The sequence below is a fragment of the Boleophthalmus pectinirostris genome, unplaced genomic scaffold (assembly GCF_026225935.1).
Source record: "Boleophthalmus pectinirostris isolate CB_2022bp ecotype Guang Dong unplaced genomic scaffold, ASM2622593v1 HiC_scaffold_21, whole genome shotgun sequence".
Taxonomy (NCBI): domain Eukaryota; kingdom Metazoa; phylum Chordata; class Actinopteri; order Gobiiformes; family Gobiidae; genus Boleophthalmus; species Boleophthalmus pectinirostris.
The window spans coordinates 36,558,244-36,582,516 of record NW_026571175.1 but is presented as its reverse complement, the minus strand read 5'-3'; the positions used below and the strand labels follow the sequence as shown (position 1 = coordinate 36,582,516).

Genomic DNA, 24,273 nt, shown 5'->3' with positions numbered 1-24,273 from the left:
TTTACGCTGAGTTCTTCTCTCAAACTGATTCCACACACTTTCACTAGAATCAATGGGATAATTTCAGCCCTCGAGTTTCAAATCTCTGCTGAACTAAAGGTAAAAAAAGCTGTTCACTTGAAAACGACAGCTTCATGACATCACAAGGTGGAACAGAGCATTTGAGACTAATAATAAAGAGTTACTCAAACATGTGAATGAAACAAAACACAACTCCAGGTCTGTTTGTGAAGAGGGAACAACATTAAAACATGATTAAAAGTTCACAAGAGTCATTTTTGTGTAATATAAGACTTTAAACTGTGCATATTTTGGCCTTTGTTTTGGTGTTTTCTTCAAACATCTGAACTTTAAACCCCAAAAGGTTACCCAAAGAGGACGACACTTCCCTGACACTTATATTTAGTTTGCGGGACTGCAGTTTATCATCCCACCCGCCCTGCACTGATTTGCGTCAGGTCCCGCGGGTCCCATGAGCCTCCCACAGGAGTGCAGGGATCTACTACGAAGCCGCACCACTTGATGGATTGATGGAGTGTTACAGCTGCCGTGGTCAGGAGCCTCCCGGAGTAATCCACATTCACCGAGACATGGAGGCAATGCCGGGCGAATTACACCACGATCTGCTGATGGATTGTGGAGGCCTGGACTAAGGATCGGTCTCAAGTGTCGTCCATTTGTTTCGCTTAATGCTCCTTACAATCTGGTGAGACTTATGGGTCCAGGTCAAGTGGTAACGGAGGGAAACAGGGGCAGATTTTTTACATTCAGATGTCTCTTATTCAGAAACTAGAGGGACTATTGCAGGGGTGTCAAACTCATTTTGGTCCAGGGGCCGTATCCAACCTACTTTGATCCCAAAGGGCCGGATCAGAAAACTCATGTCATAAACCCCAAAAATAACAATAAGTTCAAATATTTGTGCAGAGAAACACAAATCTATTACAGAAATCTTTTTTAATTGATGAACTCTTTCTAATATAATATGTATAATATTATGAACAACCTGAAACTTTAAGAAAAAATTACAATTTCAACACAATGTTTTAACATGAACTTGTATGTAAACAGGAATAAGTTCCAATTTTTGTTGTAAAAATCCTGCACTCGGCTCCACTTTTCTCATGTTGGACATTTTTCTGATGAGGGTGTCACGGTCAACAGTCTAAACGATCGTCCTTTAAGAGCGTTTGGAAAGAGACAAGTCTTCATTTGTGCTGCTCTGGTGGGAGGGGCCACGTACAGAGACGCTGGAGACGCTGCTGTGATAAACACCACAGAAAATTAACAACGATTTTAATAGAAAATATAATTAAATATTTTAGTAGAAAATCACCCAAGGGCCACATTAAAGGTCTTGGAGGGCCGGATCTGGCCCCCGGGCCTTATGTTTGACACCTGTGGACTATTGAAATAAGTAAAGTATCAGAATGTAGGAAAGAGTTACACTCCAACAGGGTCAAGTTAAACCTGTGTGATATTCTTTCAAGTTGTTGACAAAAAATTAAAAAACTCATGTCGGTAACGGAGGGAATGAAATATGCAGCACTTTTTGGTCAATAAATCCAAACAGTGATAACTCTTGGTTCTCACTTACATATCCTTAACAAACTGGTTTGAATATTTGCTTCATATAGTTTTCTACCATATGGTACAAGATTAGGTTGAAAAACCTCTTACTTTTTGACTCATGAGATTTTTATTAAGAAAGTTCATGGTAACGGAGGGAAAAGTAACGGAGGGAAAATTGTACAAACAAGTAGAAGGTGCAGGATTTTACATCATTTGTCAGCTTTTCTATAAAATATGTCAGTCCTTCCAAGCAAATTTTTATCATTTTAAATATTTTTTTTTTAAATCATGTACTTTCATCAACAGTTCAAAGATGGAATAACACAAGATATGATGAAATACATCCATTTATTTACATGATTTTTGGGTCTTTGAAATTTGGGAAATAATTTTTGTTCCATGTTTCATACATGGTCTGTTTAAAACATATGGAACTTTAGAACCAAAAATGGTACAGAAAAAAGGTCAACAGTTTCATAAACTAGAGTACATATATATCTGTTCAATACATTTTTATATAAGATTAATTAACCTGAATGTTTTGGCCTTGTTGTTTACTTCTGCTTGACCGGACTCTTATGTATGAAAACTACAGTTTACAAAAACATGAATCACAACTCTCTACAGCTTTACAAACCTGATGTGATGTGCAGTAGTTTCATTACAGTAGTTGGATCCACACTAATTGTGTTGTGATTACGCTCTGAAGGGGGAGTGTGTGCACGGAGAGCAAAGGGAGGAGGGACTCAGAGCATCAACAACATGTTAATTCGTTGTTTTCGGCAAATAAAACATTTTCAAAACAGAAAAAGGAAACACAATGATCTAAATCTGTAATGTGTCTGAATATATGACACACACACTGCAAATTTCTCTGATCTGGGCAAGATTTTAAAACTTATATCAAGTTATTCATCTTGTTTTCAGTTTTATGATCGACTTACAAGTTCTGAGATGCTTCATTCTCGTCTGGAGGTCGTTTATTTTAAGAGAACTTGTCAAGTAAAATGATCTTGCTGCATGGACAGATCATTTCACTGTTTTAAAGTCATTTTCTGATAGATTTAAGTGTTTTGGCCGAGCTTTTTTGCAGTGTAGAAGTGTAAAACTCCCCAAACCAAGTCTAAATCAGGACTAAACTGGACTCAAACCAGGACCAGACCAGGACTAGAACATGCTCCTGGTTGCTCATTCTAAGATCCCTGTGTTTTTGTGTGTTTTTGTGTTTTTGTGTGTTTTTGTGTGTGTTTGTGTCAGATCCAGGATGTGGCGGAGCAGGGCGTGGTGTTCGTGGGGTTCCTGCAGCAGCCTGGACCTGGACTCAGCCTCTCGGGGCCGTGGGACCCGGACCTGTCCTCCCTCCACTCCCTCCACTCCAGCCCCTCGCCGATCCACCGAGGCCTGAGCTGCGCCGCCAGTCCCTCCGACGCTCCAGGAGAACGTCAGCCGCAGGTGAGGAGCACAGAGAACAAGCAGAAGTACAAAGTAGACGTCCAAGAAGTTACTCAGGTCCACTATGTAACGTTTTGGTTGTGTTTCTATGGATACGCCATTGCTTTGCCTGGAATGTTCCACAGTGTGACATTAATCAGCTCTACTTTACATTTATTCAATTACATTTGGTTTTATAACTCAAAAATACTTCGAAAAACATTCTGACTGTGAGTGGTGTCTCCTCTCCACAGATCTGACCTGTAACTTTGTCTGGTTTGGTCTCCATGGAGATGGAAACGTTTAATGTCATGCTGTGAAACATTCCAGACAAAGAAATAACATCAGAAATTTTAGACAATGCAGCTTTAAAGAGTAAATGTGGAGACGTAGAATCTGATTTATCATGTGAAGTTTATTTTAGAGATCCACTGATCCAGATTTTCTCGTTTTGATATTTGTGGCCATATCTGATTCTCAAAGTCTGATCCTGTCAGATCTCAGAGGCTCAGCAGGTCTGGGTCTGGTCAGGACTTGGATGGAGACACTGGGAACAACAGGAGCCACAGGAGGCACCAGTGGCAAAATATGTTGTTGTGTCCTTAGGCAAAACACTTCACCCACACTGCCTGTATGAAAGTGGTGTGTGTGTGAGTGATGGTGGTCGTCTGAGTGTCATGGTTCATGTTTTGTAGTCGTTGTTTTTGCTTATTTTGATATCTTTTTCCTGTAGTGTGCCTTTAGTGTTTTATTTTGACATTTGTCCTGTCAGTTTGTAGTTTTGAGTTTTACTTCCCGTCTTGATTGTTTGCCGCCCTCATGTGTTTCACCCGTGTCTGTGGCTCTTATACCCTGTGTTCTCCTCTGCCCTTTGTTGGTCCATTGTCTCTGTCCGAGTTTCTCCGTGTCTCTTGTCAATGTCAATTTACTCTTGAGTTTTGGATTTTTTTTTGGTTTTGTCATGAAATACTTTAAAGTAGTGATGTTGAGATGAAGCCCCATGAAGCACTGAAGCGTTCCAGCCATTTGAGCCGACGCTTCAAGGTGCTTCATTTGCTCCACGGCGCCATCAAGAGGCCAAAAAATATATAACAGGCAGAGTGAAAATAGAACAATCAACATGATCATCGAGGTTCTGATGGAAAGATTTATACTGAACAAATGAACCGTTAAATATTTGAATGTTTGTGATTTCTACATAAAGTGTGAATGTATGAACCTGGAGTCTGTGTTCATGATATAAAGGTCGGGTTAAAAGAAAAAGTAGAAACAAATTGGAGATCAGGATGTAATGTGACTGTGCTTGTGTTACTACTTTATGTCTGTGCTTATGCCACAATAAGCACGGCAAAATAGGGTCATTTTATTCATTTTTATTTAAAAATATCAATTTCTCCACAGACTCAGATGATTTCTTTTTTACAGAGAATTTCCCCTGCTTTAAAAAAAAAAAAAAAAACTTTCACAGCACACACACAAACACATACACACACACAAAAATAATCTCAAATAGAATGTACCAAACTCACAATAACCCAAAACCACAAAATGTTTTGGGGGAGTCCGTTGCGTTTCACTGGCCCTAATGTTTCGAAACGCGCCAAATCCGCGAACTACTTCCCGAAGCAGTCACGTGGTAGAGCCGGACAGCGAGGCTTCGGACGTCATCATTTTTGGCCTCCTTCACCTCCTTCATTACTCGACACAGGCTTCGAAGCCTCGGCACATCTCGTAACATCACTACTTTGAAGCAGTCCTGCGTTTTGGGTCCTCCCTCTGTTTCTTAAGTCAGTCTGCCCCAGTGCAGCTGTGGCTACAATAGTATTTTCACCGCAGAGTGTGGAGTGAATGAAGAATGAACTATAAAGCTCTTTGGGAGTCTTGAAAGGTTCGATATAAATGCAATGATTAACTAATGAATATTGATACTTTGATCGATTTAAACTGATACCAGTGTGGGGACTGAAAACATATTTTTTTTGCAAATTTGATCCAATTGTGTTATGTAACTTATTTATCCTGCAAGAGACGACAGAACAACATAGTGTGAATTAAAACGCAAACATTTATAGACGTCCTGGGCCTGCATCAGTCTGTAAAGAGTCACTACTTCCAATTAAAATCCCAACTCAGACATCATCTGAACCGATATTATGGAACCGATATTTAATCTAGAAAATTTTCCTGGATCGGTATTGATATTTGATACCAGTATTTGTATGTGTGCATCTATAGTTAATATAAATGGAACTCACAGAGGGGAGAGTAACAAGAACTTTTACATCAGAGTAAAATTAAGCTGTTAGAAAAATACTCTGAAAGGTCAGTTTTTTTTTCAAAAGTTATTCAAGTAAATGTATCTGAGTTACTCCTCTGACCTCAGCACACCAGCTCGACCGGGGCGTCTGGAGCACTTCACCTCAGGGCAGAGGACACAGAAGCTCCACACGCTGAACCTGGACACACAGAAGAAGAGCAGAGTCTGAACCCAGAGGAGAAACTACAGAGAGCTCACACAGGACACTGGAGCACAGGTGAGTGCAGAGGACACGAGGCGCTCTAATGTGTTAAACATCACATTCTAATCCAAACGAAAACTAGTAAAAAAAACAGATCCTCATTTGAGCTGAAAGAATCCCACTCACAGGAAAGAAATGAACCTTTCCTGAATAACTCCTAACCCCTACACTTATACACAAAGACTGAATGTGACTGTCTCCAGCAGCAGAGGATCTCAGAGGAGCACAGGGGGAGGAAGACCAGACAGAGAACAGCCCCTGTGGAGGACGAGCTGTGAGAGAAGATCCAACATCACAGCAAAACCGCTCCTCACACAACAACAACCACATCAACCTGAGGAACCAAGAGACCAACAACCACACCCACCTGAGGAACCAAGAGACCAACAACCACACCCACCTGAGGAACCAGGAGACCAACAACCACACCCACCTGAGGAACCAAGAGACCAACAACCACACCCACCTGAGGAACCAGGAGACCAACAACCACACCCACCTGAGGAACCAGGAGACCAACAACCACACCCACCAGAGGAACCAGGAGAGCTACAGCCACATTCACCTGAGGAACCAGGAGCGTGAGAGGAGCAGCTCGTCTCCTCGTCCAAACAGTAAGAGACACAAGAAGCATTTCAGTGTTTCACACAGAGCTGCATCATGGAACATCTGAAGTGCAGGACCACAGGCTGAAGGTCGATCACGTGGAAGCTTTATGTGGAACAGAGCCACGGCTGTATATTATTGATAAAGTTTAGAACAGTTTAGAAAGTTGAGCTCTGTCACAGTGCCACACTGCGGTGTCACTGAGATTATAGTGTTGACAGTCTGATCGCTGGTCTGAGGGCCACATTTGGCCCCTGAGCCATAGTTTTGACCCTCCTGTTCTTATGGTGTTAAGGACACATACAGTTTAGACTAGTGTAGTTTAACCTCAGGCTCAAATACATTTTTAGTATCAGGAAAAATCTGATATTTGGGGAAAATTATCATATGGGGCAGTAATATACAATCCTGATTTTTTTATCCTTTGTAAACAAAAAAAGTACTTTACTTCTGGCCGTTTGCGTGTAGCCAGGCTGCATCATCCACGTTTACCAGCATGGATGGGAAAAAAGGCTCCTGAGTTTAAAAAAAAGCTAATAAAATATGGATGTGGAGTAGGGATGGGCATTCGATGAAATTTTCTTAATCGATCGTCGGAAGAATTAACGATCGATTATCGATTAATCATTAACGTTTTTATATTAAAATGATCATCATTATTATTACTATCTGCACTAATCTGCATAAATAAATTCAACTTTACGACATATAAACCGTAACGACTCTAGATCCACATCAGCTGTTTGACATTATAATGTGTTTAATTCAGTTTTGTTCAAATCTCACAGAAACAAAACTTAAAACCACATCACTAATTTACATAAACTAAGCAAAGATAAAACTCCAGCTCTTGTGTCGCTGATGTGGTTCAATTTCTGTTGGATTAAAAGACATGACTCAGGTGAATACAGGTCAGTGTGACCAGATTTGTGTTTGTCAAAACCAGGACAGCGTACGGGGGGAGGGGGGCGGGGCCTCGTCATCCACATTGAGCGACTCTCACCTGGAAAAACTTTTTCCCACTGGACACAGAAACATATGTGCTGCTTTATACACTGTGCACATGGACTCACACTTGTCCCAACGCAACAGAAAGTGTGGAATTTCTTGTACAAATCATCGTTAAATCCACATTTGTGCTTCGGTTCGTTACAGACTGACCCACTGTTTGTGTCTCGCTCCTTCTGATGCAGAGACACATGTACACACCTGTTTGGTCACGATACACACAGAAACATACATTCGGTTTGTCGATTAAGATTAACGTAATCGATGAAATTCTTAATGATCAATTATCGATTAATCGATTAATCATGCCCATCCCTAATGTGGAGTAAGTAGGTAATTGGCCTGGAGAGGGTTAAACTCTTGTATTTGGACATAACTGTTCATTTCACCCTCTCATCAGGATGTTAGTGGAGCTGACGTGATCTGAACAGACTCTATTCATGTTACGTCACAAACCGGGAAGATGTTTGGAAACATGTGATGACAACTTCCTTTGGGTTCTGTTCGTGGTTGTAAGTCTGACAAAATCTAGGAAAATGAGAAAATGTCCCAGTTTTCTTCACCTCCATGTCATCAACAATTACAACCACGCCTCAGTTTTCATCATTTCCCCACTGACTCACAACAGTCCACTGGGGACATGTGATGAGAAGAGATAAGGCGTCAAATTCAAGATGATTCCAAACAGCACACACGTCTGCAGTCTTCATTTGACCTCTTATCGTGTTTACTTCTATGGACGTCTGCTCGAAGTTCTCATCGCATGTTTCCAGACGTCTTCCTGGTTTGTGACGTAAGTGTGAATAGAGCCTATAAGTTCACAGTGAAGCAGTAGACTCGTCCTGTTCTAAGCTCATGATCTCAGATCCTCAGTATACATTTATTTCTGCTTGAGTCCATCTCAGGAGCAGCAGAAAGTGATTCTGCCTGAACTCCTTAGTGATGACCATGATCTTCTCTGTTGTTGTTCTCCTCTGTTGTTGTTTTCTTCTGTTGATTTTATTATTTAATGAGCCATGGACAGTGAGACCGGTGAATTTACATGAACCTGAACAGGAGAGATGCTTTGTACCAGGTTGTAGCATCAGTGCTAATTTCCACCTGTCATCCCTGGGCATGGTTTGGGTTGATGGGGGAAGCCAGAGCTGGAGGAAACCCACCCAGACACGGGGAGAAACATGCAAACTCAGGGATTGAACCTGGGACCTTCTTGCTGTGAGGCATGAGTTCTAACCACTCAGTCACTGCACCACCCTGTTTGTTGTCTTGTGTTGTAGGATCTCAGCTGTTTGCTCTGTATAACCACACAGAGGAGCAGGACTCGTCTCTGCGCTTCTATTCTCTCAGGGTGCCCCTCTGGGTGCACAGGGAGGCGGGGCTCGTCACAGAGGTCGACGCCCACTGGCTCGATCACATGACCCAGCACTTCAGCAGCGGCGCTCAGCTCGTGGACGGATTCTTCCACGTCTCAGAGGAGAACGGTGAGTGGAGCTTCATAAAAGACTTTTACAAACAGATTTTATTGTAAAAGCAGCAGTGACAACATGAGAGTGTAAAACCTCTGGTGCAAATGGAAACAGTTCTGTTTGTGTCAGGGTTTGGTCAGTGTTTTGGTCAGTGTTTTGGTCAGTGTTTTGGTGATGTCTCTGTGACAGTTTTCTGTTTTCTCTCTGTTCCTCAGACAGTGGAGTGGCTCAGGTGGACAGCGTTTTCATTTTCCAGAGTTCGGCTCAGTCCGTGAACGCCTCGTATGACGCCATCGTGGTGGAGCAGTGGACCGTGGTGGACGTGAGTGTCCTCGTCACAAACGCACACACTGGAGTTGTGTTTGTTTCATTCACACATGTTTAAAGAGCCATTAAACACCCTCCCAAAGTTTTACGCCGCTCCTAAGGAACATCTAAAAAATGCTCCAGTGGGGCGGGTTGTGGGGAGCGACTCTGGGACGATGATTGAGACCGATACAGACACGACTTTGACCCAAAAGTCACAGTTTTAACAAATCTGCACGAAAATACCAAAATAAGGCCAGAGATAGAGACACACTTCTATTTTAGACACATTTACACAGAATCAGCAGGGAAAAAAAGTGATTTTGGCGTTTAGTGGCTCTTTAACAAACTAACCCTGCATATTTAGGCTGAGTTCTTCTCTCAAACAGAGAAAGAACTTTTTCACAACATCTAAAAGTTTCCCGCTGTAGGTTTGCTGAACTTCCAGTTCATGTTTTTCTGTGTAAATGTGTGTGTGAATGTGTGTGTAAATGTGTGTGTGTAAATGTGTGTGTAAATGTGTGTGTCGTTTTCTCCAGCAGCTTCATAAATCTGCCTCATCACCAAATCTTTAACCAACAAACTCCACAAAGGATAAACATTCTAACATGAAGAATTTATCCACGACTAGGGGCGGCAGTAGCTCAGTTGGTAGAGCATTTGTCCACTGATCTGAAGGTTGGAGGTTCGAATCCCGCTCTCAACATAAACATCTTAGGTTGAGCGGTCAGTGACACACTGACACACAGGTTGGCTGGTGTGATTCCAGCTCCCACAAGTGAATGCTGCTGTTGTTGTGTCCTTGGGCAAGACACTTAACCCACCTTGCCCACAGTGTCTGTGTACACTGGTGTGTGAATGTGTGAGTGGTTCCTTGTTGTAAGGTGGAAAAGCGCTATAGAAAAATTTACCAACTATCAAGAGAAGAAAGAGCAAAACTTAAAGGAAACAATGAGCCACATTAGTCACACAACAAACTCAACTCAATGATCATGAAGAAAACACAAGGAACTTGTTCACTCAGACTCATTCTACAATTAAAATTAAAAATAGATTTGATGATGTTGATATTAACATCAACAGACAGATTTGTGCAGTTTGAATGTTAGACATGTTTGTCTGTCGTTCAAACTGCACAAATCTGTCTGTCTATGCCCATGGCCACATCATAAAATCAATTCAATTTTTAATTTTAATTCTAGAATTAACAAGTGAACATTACATATGAATGAATTTCTTATTCCTTGTGTTTTATTGATGATCATAACATGAGTTGAGTTTGTTGTGTGACTAATGTGTCGTCGTCGTTGTTTCCTTTAAGTTTTGTTCTTTCTTCTCTTGATCGTTGTGGATAAATTGTTCATGTTAGAAGGTTTCTTCTTTGTGGATCTTGGACCTTTGTCAGGACTTGGATGGGAGACTGTTGGGAACTTCAGGAGCCACTGGGAGGCGCCAGTCAAAAAACTGCCATTGTGTCCTTAGGCAAGACACTTCAACCACATTGTCTTTGTGACGAATGTCTGTGAAAAAGTGCTGTATAAATTAAAAACTTACTTACCTCGTTGGTTGAAGATTTGGTGATGAGGCAAATTTATGAAACTGCTGAAAACAACACACATTTATACACACATTTACACACACATTTACACACACATTTACACACATTTACACACACATTTACACACACATTTACACACACATTTACACACACATTTACACACACATTTACACACATTTACACACATTTACACACACATTTACACACATTACACACATTTACACACACATTTACACACATTTACACACACATTTACACACACATTTACACACACATTTACACACATTTAACACACATTTACACACATTTACACATTTACACATTTACACACACATTTACACACACATTTACACACACATTTTCACACATTTACACACATTTACACACACACTTACACACACATTTACACACATTTACACACACATTTACACACATTTACACACATTTACACACATTTATACACACATTTACACACACATTTACACACATTTACACACATTTACACACATTTACACACATTTACACACACATTTACACACATTTACACACATTTATACACATTTACACACACATTTACACACATTTACACACATTTACACACACACATTTACACACATTTACACACACATTTACACACACATTTACACACACATTTACACACACACATTTATACACACATTTACACACATTTATACACACATTTACACACACACTTACACACACATTTACACACATTTAATACACACATTACACACACATTTATACACACATTTACACATTTACACACATTTACACACACATTTACACACACATTTACACACACATTTACACACATTTACACACATTTACACACATTTATACACACATTTACACACACACATTTACACACACATTTACACACACATTATACACACATATTTACACACACATTTACACATATTTACACACATTTACACACACATTTACACACACATTTACACACATTTACACACACACACACACATTTACACACATTTATACACATTTACACACACATTTACACACATTTACACACATTTACACACATTTACACACACATTTACACACACATTTACACACATTTATACACACATTTACACACATTTATACACACATTTACACACACATTTACACACACATTTACACACATTTATACACATTTACACACACACTTACACACACATTTACACACATTTATACACACATTTACACACACACACACATTTACACACACATTTACACACATTTATACACACATTTACACACACATTTACACACACATTTACACACACATTTACACATTTACACACATTTACACACACACTTACACACACATTTACACACATATTTACACGCACATTTACACACACATTTACAAACATTTACACACATTTACACACACATTCACTGGAAGTTCAACAAAACTACAGCGGAAAACTTCTGGCTGTTGTGAAAAAGCTCTATTTGTAACACGATCACTGTAACTGTGTGTTTGTGTGTGTGTGTATGTGTGTGTATGTGTGTGTGTGTGTGTGTGTGTGTGTATGTGTGTATGTGTGTGTGTGTTGTGTGTGTGTGTGTGTTCAGGGCGTGGTGGTGAAGGCCGACTACATCCCTCTGCTCCAGTCCTTGGCTCCGTTCGGTTGGAGGCTCATGTGTGTTCTGCCCACGCCCATCGTCAGGACCAACAGGTGACCCCCCCCCCCCCTGTCACTCCACACCTGCGTATCACTCCTCACAGAAAGTAGATCCGGTGTCCTGTCGATTTGAGCTCCCGAGGCAGACGTGGAGTAACAAGTCATATTTTATTGTCTGTTTGGACCAGTTAAACATCGACACGTGCCTGTTAGATTTGCGTCAGAAAACCTATTTAACGCTATTTAATATAAAGATTTCAGTGTTTCCCGTCATTTCTTTCTCTTCTATAGTGTGAGTTTTATTTGATAGAAAGAAGATTTAGTGATTTCATGAATGTTGATTGTACAGCGGGACTTTATTGGAGGATAAATTGTCCTGTGGATTTGTGCTCCTTTAGTCGGAGCTTATTTGAGCAGAACACGACACATGAACCACACATATTCAGATGAACCCGTGTCATTCGTTCATTGGCTTTTCAAAATAAAAACAAAAATACAAAAACGAAAAAACATTTGTCTCCAAAACCAAAATGAAAAAACAGATAATGATTTGTGTTTTTTTTCAGTTTTCGTGTTTAAATGAAAAATGGGAAAAATAAATAAATAAAAGGATAATGGACGTTTCCTATTTCACTAACCAGGATCCAATTTTGAACCGACTTAAACAGGACTGAACCAGGACTGAACCAGGACTAAACCAGGACTAAACCAGGACTGAACCAGGACTGACTAAACCAGGAACCAGGGACTGAACCAGGACTGAAACCAGGACTGACTAAACCAGGACTGAACCAGGACTGAACCAGGAACTGAACCAGGACTGAACCAGGACTAAACCAGGACTAAACCAGGACTGACTAAACCAGGACTGAACCAGACTGAACCAGGACTAAACCAGGACTGAACCAGGACTAAACCAGGACTGAACCAGGACTGAACCAGGACTAAAACCAGGACTACTAACCAGGACTACTGAACCAGGACTGAACCAGGACTAAACCAGGATAAACCAGGACTAAACCAAGGTCTAAACCAGGACTACTGAACCAGGACTAAACTGAACCAGGACTGAACCAGAACTGAACCAGGACTGAACCAGGACTAACCAGGACTGAACCAGGACTAAACCAGGACTAAACCAGGTTTAAACCAGGACTGAACCAGGATTGTCTAAACCAGGACTGAACCAGGACTGAGTGTTGGCCATGTAGACCATGGGGAAAAGGACCAACGAAAGATTGCGCTTTTGCAGACGTCCTGCTCCTCGGACTCTGGGTTCTGTCTCGCTCTCAAGCCCAAGATCTGGTCCTGGTTCAGTCCTGGTCAGTCCTGGTTTCAGTCCTGGTTTAGTCCTGGTTTAGTCCTGGTTTAGTCCTGGTTTAGTCCTGGTTTAGTCCTGGTTCAGTCCATAAGGGTCCAAATTGGATAAAGCGGGAAATGTCCATTATCTGTTTTCTTTTTTTCCTTTTTTTCATTTAACCACAAAATTGAAAACTGTTTTTTTCATTTTGGTTTTGGAGACAAATAATGAAGAAAATAGTTGTTTTTTGGGGTCTTTTTTTCTTTCTTTGGTCTTTTTTTGGGGGGGTATTTTGACGGGGAGGGCATCCGGTGTAAAAACGCTCTTAAATGTGACTGTTTTTCTGCGTCACGTTCCAACCGTTAACAGCGACAAAGAAAAGAAAAGCGGCGCATGAGAGTCTCCCACACGCTGTGACATAAGTAACACGAGGATGAGGCCCCTGTGGAGAATTCAACCCTCAACCTCGTCCTCGGCGGCGGCGGGGGGGGGGGGGTCCCTGATCACAGCTGTGACTCTCTCTCCACACGCCCGTCATTTTCAGATCGTTTCACTCTTAAGAGGTTCATTCTTTTATGTCGTCTGTTTCTTCGTTTTTGTTTTTTTCTGGGACTGATGCAGAGTCGATGTTCTGTCGAAATAAGCCACTTTACGTTTTTACAGTTGAACAGATCCAATAAAACCAAACTGTGACCCTGAAAAAACAGATAATGATTTGTTTTTTTCAGTTTTCGATTTTGTGTTTAAATGAAAAATGGAAGAAAAAAAAAAAAAAAAACAGATGTTTCCCGTTTCATCCAATTTTGATCCTTATGGACTGAACCAGGACTAAACCAGGACTAAACCAGGACTGAACAGGACTAAACCAGGATTAAACCAGGATGAACCAGGACTAAACCAGGACTAAACCAGGACTAAACCAGGACTGAACCAGGACTAAACCAGGACTAAACCAGGACTAAACCAGGACTGAACCAGGACTAAACCAGGACTGAACCAGGACTAAACCAGGACTAACCAAAACCAGGACTAAACCAGGTCTGAACCAGGACTAAACCAGGACTGAACCAGGACTAACCAGGACTAAACCAGGACTAAACAGGACAGAACAGGACTAAACCAGGACTGAACCAGGACTAAACCAGGACTAAACCAGGTCCTGAACCAGGACTAAACCAGGACTAAACCAGGTCTGAACTAAACCAGGACTAACAGGACTAAACCAGGACTAAACCAGGACTAAACCAGGTCTGAACCAGGACTAAACCAGGACTAAACCAGGACTGAACCAGGACTAAACCAGGACTAAACCAGGACTGAACCAGGACTAAACCAGTAGTAAGTAACAGTAACAGTAATAGTAGTAGTAATAGTAGTAACAGTAGTAGTAGTAGTAGTAGTAGTAGTAGTACTAACAGTATAGTAGTAGTACTAACAGTAATAGTAGTAGTAACAGTAACTAGACTACTACTACTAGTAGTACTACTACTACTACTACTACTACTACTACTACTACTACTAGTATTAGACCTACTAAATGAATGACATTGATAAAAACAACATGTAGAAATATTTAAGTCGTTGTAATTATTATCTCTGTTTTTTCTTCTTGACGTTCAGAGATAAAAGTCGTGTGGCTTTAGTCTGAACTCGTCCCGTCACGTCGGACACTTCCAGGTCTGGAGCTGTCAGGAGCGACTCTTTGTGCTGTTCGTCAGACGAACGCCGCCCAAACCTTTTTCTCACGGTTCTATATTTTGTGCGTTTAGTTCGACCCCGTCACTATTGACAACCGTAAACATGTCGTACTGACACATCAGAGCCGCACGAACACGCCCTCTCCGCACGAACACGCTCTCCGCACGAACACGCTCTCAACCTGCCACGCTCAAAGGGAACAACTTTAAAGACCAGGATTTTTACTTTTTACTGTCAGAAAAACGTCCAAAACACAACGAGATCATTATAAAGAGTTTACAGTATCAACGTATCGGAAACAGTTTAATTAAACCAGGACTAAACCAGGACTAAACCAGGACTAAACCAGGACTAAACCAAGACTAAACCAAGACTGAACAGGACTAGGAACCAGGACTAAACCAGGACTAAACCAGGACTAAACCAGGACTAAACCCAGGACTGAACCAGGACTAAACCAGGGACTGAACCAGGACTAAACCAGGACTGAACCAGGACTAAACCAGGACTAAACCTAACTAAACCAGGACTAAACCAGGACTAAACAACCAAGACTAAACCAGGACTAAACCAGGACTGAACCAGGACTAAACCAAGACTAAACCAAGGACTAAACCAGGACTAAACCAGGACTGATTCCAGGACTAAACCAGGTTCGGGACCAGACCAGGACTGAAAACAGTGTAGTCCTGTTTTAGTCCTGGTTCAGTCCTGGTCTGGTAAATGATAATAAATTCTAAATACGTAACAAAAAAACCAGCAAGAGACACGTGTCAAATAAAACATAATTATATAAATGTAAATGCACAAGTCAAAATAAAATAGAAAAATCTGAGGTCAGAGGAAGACGGTGGAAAAATCATTAACGTGATGTGATTAAAGTTACAGTGTGTAACCTTCTGCTGCTGTTGTTTTGTTGTTGTTTTGTTTGTGCGCAGTGACGGGAGCCTGTCCACAAAACAGATCCTGTTCCTCCAGAGACCCGTGCTCCCGAGGAGGAGGAGAGACTTCAAGGTACGACTCAAAACTCTCAAACACATCCTCCAAAACCTGAAGAAACACGAGCAGAAAACCACAAAGTACCAACATGTCCTCCACAAACATCAACATGTCCTCCACAAACATCAACATGTCCTCCACAAACATCGACATGTCCTCCACAAACATCGACATGTCCTCCACAAACATCGACATGTCCTCCACAAACATCGACATGTCCTCCACAAACATCAACATCTCCTCCACAAACATCAACATGTCCTCCACAAACATCAACATGTCCACAAACATCAACATGTCCTCCACAAACATCAACATGTCCTCCACAAACATCAACATGTCCTCACACAAACATCCACAAACACAACATGTCCTCCACAAAACACCAACATGTCCTCCACAAACACCAACATGTCCTCCACAAACATCAACATGTCCTCCACAAACACAACATGTCCCCACACAACAACACAACATTCCTCCACAAACATCAACATGTCCTCCACAAACATCAACATGTCCTCCACAAACAACATGTCCTCCACAAACAACATGTCCTCCACAAACATCAACATGTCCTCCACAAACATCAACATGTCCTCCACAAACATCAACATGTCCTCCACAAACATCAACATGTCCTCCACAAACATCAGTCATCTCCACAAACAACAACAACATGTCCTCCACAAACACAACATGTCTCCACAAACAACATGTCCTCACACAAACATCAACATGTCCTCCACAAACATCAACATGTCCTCCACAAACATCAACATGTCCTCCACAAACAACAACATGTCCTCCACAAACATCATCTCCTCCACAAACATCAACATGTCCTCCACAAACATCAACATGTCCTCCACAAACATCAACATGTCCTCCACAAACATCAACATGTCCTCCACAAACATCAACATGTCCTCCACAAACATCAACATGTCCTCCACAAACATCAACATGTCCTCCACAAACATCAACATGTCCTCCACAAACAACAACATGTCCTCCACAAACATCAACATCTCCTCCACAAACATCAACATGTCCTCCACAAACATCAACATGTCCTCCACAAACATCAACATGTCCTCACAAACATCAACATGTCCTCCACAAACATCAACATGTCCTCCACAAACATCAACATGTCCTCCAAAACACAAACATGTCCTCCACACAACAACATGTCCTCCAACACAAACATCAACATGTCCTCCACATCAACATCAACATGTCCTCCACAAACATCAACATGTCCTCCACAAACATCAACATGTCCTCCACAAACATCAACATGTCCTCCACAAACATCAACATGTCCTCCACAAACAACATGTCCTCCACAAACATCAACATGTCCTCCACAAACATCAACATGTCCTCCACAAACATCAACATGTCCTCCACAAACATCAACATGTCCTCCACAAACATCAACATGTCCTCCACAAACATCAAACATGTCCTCACACACAACATGTCCTCCACAAACAAACAACATGTCCTCCACAAACATCAACATGTCCTCCACAAACATCAACATGTCCTCACAAACACAACATCAACATGTCCTCCACAAACAACAACGTCTCCTCCACAAACAACAACATGTCCTCCACAAACAACAACATGTCCCTCCACAAACATCAACATGTCTCCTCCACAAACATCAACATGTCCTCCACAAACACACAACATGTCCTCCACAAACACAAACAACATGTCCTCCACAAACATCAACATGTCCTCCACAAACATCAACATGTCCTCCACAAACAACAACATGTCCTCCACAAACATCAACATGTCCTCCACAAACATCAACATGTCTCCTCCACAAACATCAACATGTCCTCCACAAACATCAACATGTCCTCCACAAACAACATGTCCTCCACAAACAACAACATGTCCTCCACAAACATCAACATGTCCTCCACAAACATCAACATGTCCTCCACAAACACAACATGTCCTCCACAAACATCAACATGTCCTCCACAACACACAAACACCAACATGTCCTCCACAAACATCAACATGTCCTCCACAAACATCAACATGTCCTCCACAAACAACAACATGTCCTCCACAAACATCAACATGTCCTCCACAAACATCAACATGTCCTCCACAAACACAACATGTCCTCCACAAACATCACAAACATCAACATGTCCTCCCAACAACATGTCCTCAAACATGTCCTCCACAAACATCAACATGTCCTCCACAACATCAACATGTCCTCCACAAACACAACATGTCCTCCACAACAACAACATGTCCTCCACAACACAAAACACTCCTCCACAAACATCAACATGTCCTCCACAAACATCAACATGTCCTCCACAACACACACACAAACATCAACATGTCCTCCACAAACATCAACATGTCCTCCACAAACATCAACATGTCCTCCACAAACATCAACATGTCCTCCACAAACATCAACATGTCCTCCACAAACAACAACATGTCCTCCACAAACACCAACATGTCCTCCACAAACATCAACATGTCCTCCACAAACACAACATGTCTCCTCACAAACACAACATGTCCTCCAAACATCAACATGTCCTCCACAAACAACAAATGTCCTCCATCAACATCAACATGTCCTCCACACAAACAACAACATGTCCTCCACACAACATCAACATGTCCTCCACAAACATCAACATGTCCTCCACAAACATCAACTCCTCCACAAACATCAACATGTCCTCCACAAACATCAAACATGTCCTCCACACAAACACACACAAAACAACATGTCCTCCACAAACATCAACATGTCCTCCACAAACACAAACATCAACATGTCCTCCACAAACATCAACATGTCCTCCACAACCACACAACAACATGTCCTCCACAAACAACAACATGTCCTCCAAACAACAACATGTCCTCCACAAACATCAACATGTCCTCCACAAACATCAACATGTCCTCACAAACACAACATGTCCTCCAACAAACCTCAACAACACAAACATCAACACATGTCCTCACACAAACACAAACATGTCCTCCCCACATCAACATGTCCTCAACATGTCCTCCACAAACATCAACATGTCCTCCACAAACATCAACATGTCCTCCACAAACATCAACATGTCCTCCACAAACAAACATGTCCTCACACCACAAACATGTCCTCCACAAACATCACACAACATGTCCTCAACATGTCCTCCACAAACAACAACATGTCCTCCACAAACATCAACATGTCCTCCACAAAACATCAACATGTCCTCCACAAACATCAACATGTCCTCCACAAACATCAACATGTCCTCCACAAACATCAACATGTCCTCCACAAACATCAACATGTCCTCCACAAACATCAACATGTCCTCCACAAACATCAACATGTCCTCCACAAACATCAACGTCTCCTCCACAAACATCAACATGTCCTCCACAAACATCAACATGTCCTCCACAAACAACAACATGTCCTCCACAAACAACAACATGTCCTCCACAAACATCAACATGTCCTCCACAAACATCAACATGTCCTCCACAAACATCAACATGTCCTCCACAAACATCAACATGTCCTCCACAAACATCAACATGTCCTCCACAAACATCAACATGTCCTCCACAAACATCAACATGTCCTCCACAAACATCAACATGTCCTCCACAAACATCAACATGTCCTCCACAAACATCAACATGTCCTCCACAAACATCAACATGTCCTCCACAAACATCAACATCTCCTGCGTTATTAAAATTAAAACCGTTTCACTCTGTCTTTTCATCTGTACAAACTCGTTCTGAAATGTGATTCTTGTGTTAAATTTGTCAGTTCAGATCTTATTTCGAGCAATACAACAAAACATCCTGGTTCAGTCCTGGTTTAGTCCTGGTTTAGTCCTGGTTTAGTCCTGGTTTAGTTCTGGTTTAGTCCTGGTTTTAGTCCTGGTTTAGACTTATTTCAGTCCTGGTTTAGTCTTGGTTTAGACTTAGTTTAGTCCTGGTTTAGACTTAGTTTTAGTCCTGGTTTTAGTCCTGGTTTAGACTTAGTTTATTCCTGGTTTTAGTCCTGGTTTAGACTTAGTTCAGTCCTGGTTTTAGTCTTGGTTTAGACTTAGTTTTAGTCCTGGTTTAGACTTAGTTTAGTCCTGGTTTTAGTCCTGGTTTTAGTCCTGGTTTAGACTTAGTTCAGTCCTGGTTTAGTCCTGGTTTAGACTTAGTTTAGTCCTGGTTTAGACTTAGTTTAGTCCTGGTTTAGTCCTGGTTCAGTCCTGGTTTAGTCCTGGTTTAGTCCTGGTTTAGTCCTGGTTTAGTCCTGGTTCAGTCCTGGTTTAGTCCTGGTTTAGTCCTGGTTTAGACTTAGTTTAGTCCTGGTTTAGACTTAGTTTAGTCCTGGTTTAGACTTAGTTTAGTCCTGGTTTAGTTCTGGTTTAGACTTAGTTTAGTCCTGGTTTAGTTCTGGTTTAGACTTAGTTTAGTCCTGGTTTAGTTCTGGTTTAGACTTAGTTTAGTCCTGGTTTAGTTCTGGTTTAGACTTAGTTTAGTCCTGGTTTAGACTTAGTTTAGTCCTGGTTTAGTCCTGGTTTAGACTTAGTTTAGTCCTGGTTTAGACTTAGTTTAGTCCTGGTTTAGTTCTGGTTTAGACTTAGTTTAGTCCTGGTTTTAGTCCTGGTTTTAGTCCTGGTTTAGTCCTGGTTTAGACTTAGTTTAGTCCTGGTTTTAGTCCTGGTTTAGTCCTGGTTTAGACTTATTTCAGTCCTGGTTTAGTCTTGGTTTAGACTTAGTTTAGTCCTGGTTTAGACTTAGTTTAGTCCTGGTTTTAGTCCTGGTTTAGACTTAGTTTATTCCTGGTTTTAGTCCTGGTTTAGACTTAGTTCAGTCCTGGTTTAGTCTTGGTTTAGACTTAGTTTAGTCCTGGTTTAGACTTAGTTTTAGTCCTGGTTTAGTCCTGGTTTAGTCCTGGTTTAGACTTAGTTTCAGTCCTGGTTTAGTCCTGGTTTAGACTTAGTTTAGTCCTGGTTTAGACTTAGTTTAGTCCTGGTTTTAGTCCTTAGTTTAGTCCTGGTTTTAGTCCTGGTTTAGTCCTGGTTTAGTTTAGTCCCTGGTTTAGTCCTGGTTTAGGTTTAGTCCTGGTTTAGTTCTGGTTTAGACTGGTTTAGTTTAGTCCTGGTTTAGACTTAGTTTAGTCCTGGTTTAGTTCTGGTTTAGTTTAGACTTAGTTTAGTTCTGGTTTAGTTTAGTCCTGGTTTAGACTTAGTTTAGTCCTGGTTTAGTCCTGGTTTAGACTTAGTTTAGTCCTGGTTTAGTTCTGGTTTAGACTTAGTTTAGTCCTGGTTTAGACTTAGTTTAGTCCTGGTTTAGTTCTGGTTTAGACTTAGTTTAGTCCTGGTTTAGTCTGGTTTAGACTTAGTTTAGTCCTGGTTTAGTTTTAGACTTAGTTTAGTCCCTGGTTTAGACTTAGTTTAGTCCTGGTTTAGTCCTGGTTTAGACTTAGTTTAGTCCTGGTTTAGTTCTGGTTTAGACTTAGTTTAGCCGCAGCTTCACACACAAATGTTTTTTTTTTTTTTTATAGTTTTTCCAAATCAAATCAAACGTAAACAGGAAGTGTCTGATTCCAGATGAACCTGAGGAGCCGCAGCGGGAAACCCAAGAGGAGCGTGGGAGCGGGCGGAGCCTTGGAGGAGACCCGCCCCGCCCTCATCCTGGAGATGGACAGTCTGAGGAGAGGAGCCCCGGGTCCAGACCGGGTCCCGGGTCCAGACCGGGTACCGGGTCCAGACCGGGTCCCGGGTTCAGAGCCGGAGCGCAGGAGGAGGAAGAGGGAGGACGACCCGGACCAGACCAACCTCCACCAACACCACCGCCGCCGCCACCATCGCCACGGAAACGCCCTGTACCTGCCCGGGAACGGCGCGGCGCCCGAGAGCACGGAGACGGCGGCCGACAGGAGCGTCAGGTGGACGGACAGGTGCAGGAAGGAGACCCGGGGCCCAGCGGAGGAGCCCGTCAAAATCCAGCTGTTCTCCGGGGTGTGCTGACGGCGCGCTCGGGGTCACGGGGTCACGGGGGGAAACCACACTCACCACAACAGGATTCCTCTGTGTTTATGTTGATTTATTTTGTTTGAATATCTTTGTTTTGTTCATAAAGCCTCAGATTCTGCCATAATTCACCGTTAAAAACACGGAAAAGCGAAAAGTCGAACGTTTAAAAGTCCAAGTATTAAACAAAAGTGACTCTTGTAGCTCTAAGTTCTAAGTCTAACCTAGTTTTATCTTTATCATGTTCTAATGTTGTTCCCTCATGTCTATAATATAATAATCTTTTTTTCTTCTTTTTTCTTTAGCCCTCACGCTCTCCTCGGGGTCACATTGACCCAAAGAAAAGGATTTTTTCTTTCCCGCTCTCTTAGGGCGAGTCAATCAGACCCAAACATGTATTTTCTCACCGGGCGAGAATTTATAAAAAAAAAAAAAAAAAAAAATTCTAATAAATTCTCACCAGGCGAGAAAATAAAAATAAAATAAATAATAAAAATAATCCATTTAGGGCCGTGGTGTCGATGAAAGTTGAATATAAATGTTGCTGTTGTGCATCTTTTGGTTCCAGTTTTATATCTTTATTTCCAAAACTTTCTAAGATGCGACCGTTTTATCAAGATTGAGTGTTTTTTCATAATGATACAAAATCCACAAAGGCCAAAGATGAAATGAGAGACAAAGTTTGTTCTTTCTGTAGTGTCAGAGACTTGTCAGATTAAACGATACGATATATCGATATTTCAGTATTTATGCACAAACCTGTTTCTTATTGATGATTTGAAGTATTTTACAGTGAAAACGTCTGATAACGGATGGTCATAATAGAATAATACATGTATTAAAGATTTTACTTTTCACAGTTTCAAGTCTTTGAGCTCCAAATGTGTTCATTTCAAGTTCAATAACGTGTTTTAGGTCTTACATTTGTTACAATTCAGGACCTGTCGCTTATTCAAGGTCCTTGAAGCTCCAAAGAAATGAGACTTTTGTCAAATCTCAGAAACTAATGATGAACCAAACGATCCACCATGTCCAGATTTATATTCAACTTCCATTGACACTACTGGGCTAAATAAATGATTTTTGATGTTATTAAAGAAAAACTGATGTTTCAGCTCAGATTTAAAGATTCTGCAGACACTGAACTCCAGAGTCTCGCTGGACCCAGAAAACATCAAGAGAATTTCATAAAATTTCTTATGGAACTTTACTTTGGCAAGTGTAAAAAACTGATACTAGGTACAGATTGATTTTCAAAAAAATTTCAGAAACTTGGTCAAATGATGCTCCCTAACGCTCATGTGGAAAGTTCCCTGATAAAACCGTTGCCCCGGAAACCTCCCAGCGTGAACCCGGAAGAGTCAGAACTAAAACCACGACTAAGGCTGCGTTCAGACTGCACCTGAAGTGACCCAGATCTGATTTTTTGGCTTCTATGTTCCTGTATCTGATCTTTTAATGTCAGTCTGAACCACACAGATCTGATTTTTTCAAATGTGACCCAGGACACTTGGATATGTGCTCCTGAAACTGATACATATCTGATCTTTAACATGTGACTTCAGTCTGAACGGCCAAAGTGCATTCATCCACCTACACGTTATCAACAAGACACAAACGTCACTATTCTGCGCTGAAGGAGGTGAAAATTGTTAATGAACTGAAGTGAAGCACATCCGTCTGTCATTCGTTCATTCGTTTTTCAATATAAAACCAAAAAGAAGAAAACAAAAAAACAACAGTTTTCTTCATTATTTGTCTCTAAATCCAACATGAAAAAACAGATAATGATTTGTTTTTTCAGTTTTCGATTTTGTGTTTAAATGAAGAATGGAAAAAACGGATAACGACCGTTTTCCGTTTACGTGACTGTGATGCCGGACTTTTACACTGCATACGGACTGAACCAGGACTGATCCAGGTCCGAGACCGACCGGGACCAGAGCAGGACCAGGGCGGACTCCAAGCTTTGACTCCGAGCCTCCGGTCTGGTCCCGGTCTGGTTCCGGTCTGAGTCCCGCTCTGGTCCTGGTGTGGTCTCGAACCTGGATCAGTCCTGGTTCAGTCCGTATGCAGTGTAAAATTTCGGC

At 41.4% G+C, this 24,273-nt stretch overlaps 1 protein-coding gene across 1 annotated transcript in view; it reads left to right on the top strand.

Annotated features, from left to right (window-relative positions):
• rftn1a (raftlin, lipid raft linker 1a) overlaps window positions 1-22,180 on the top strand; it is a 101,963-nt gene extending 79,783 nt beyond the window's left edge. The window contains exons 4-12 of the mRNA XM_055157116.1: window positions 2,830-3,024; window positions 5,387-5,537; window positions 5,726-6,136; window positions 8,414-8,617; window positions 8,818-8,924; window positions 12,072-12,175; window positions 16,058-16,208; window positions 21,761-21,896; window positions 21,939-22,180. Of these exons, the coding sequence (XP_055013091.1) occupies window positions 2,830-3,024; window positions 5,387-5,537; window positions 5,726-6,136; window positions 8,414-8,617; window positions 8,818-8,924; window positions 12,072-12,175; window positions 16,058-16,208; window positions 21,761-21,896; window positions 21,939-22,180 (1,701 nt within the window). The remainder of the gene's footprint in view (window positions 1-2,829; window positions 3,025-5,386; window positions 5,538-5,725; window positions 6,137-8,413; window positions 8,618-8,817; window positions 8,925-12,071; window positions 12,176-16,057; window positions 16,209-21,760; window positions 21,897-21,938) is intronic.
• Window positions 22,181-24,273: the final 2,093 nt, after the last annotated feature.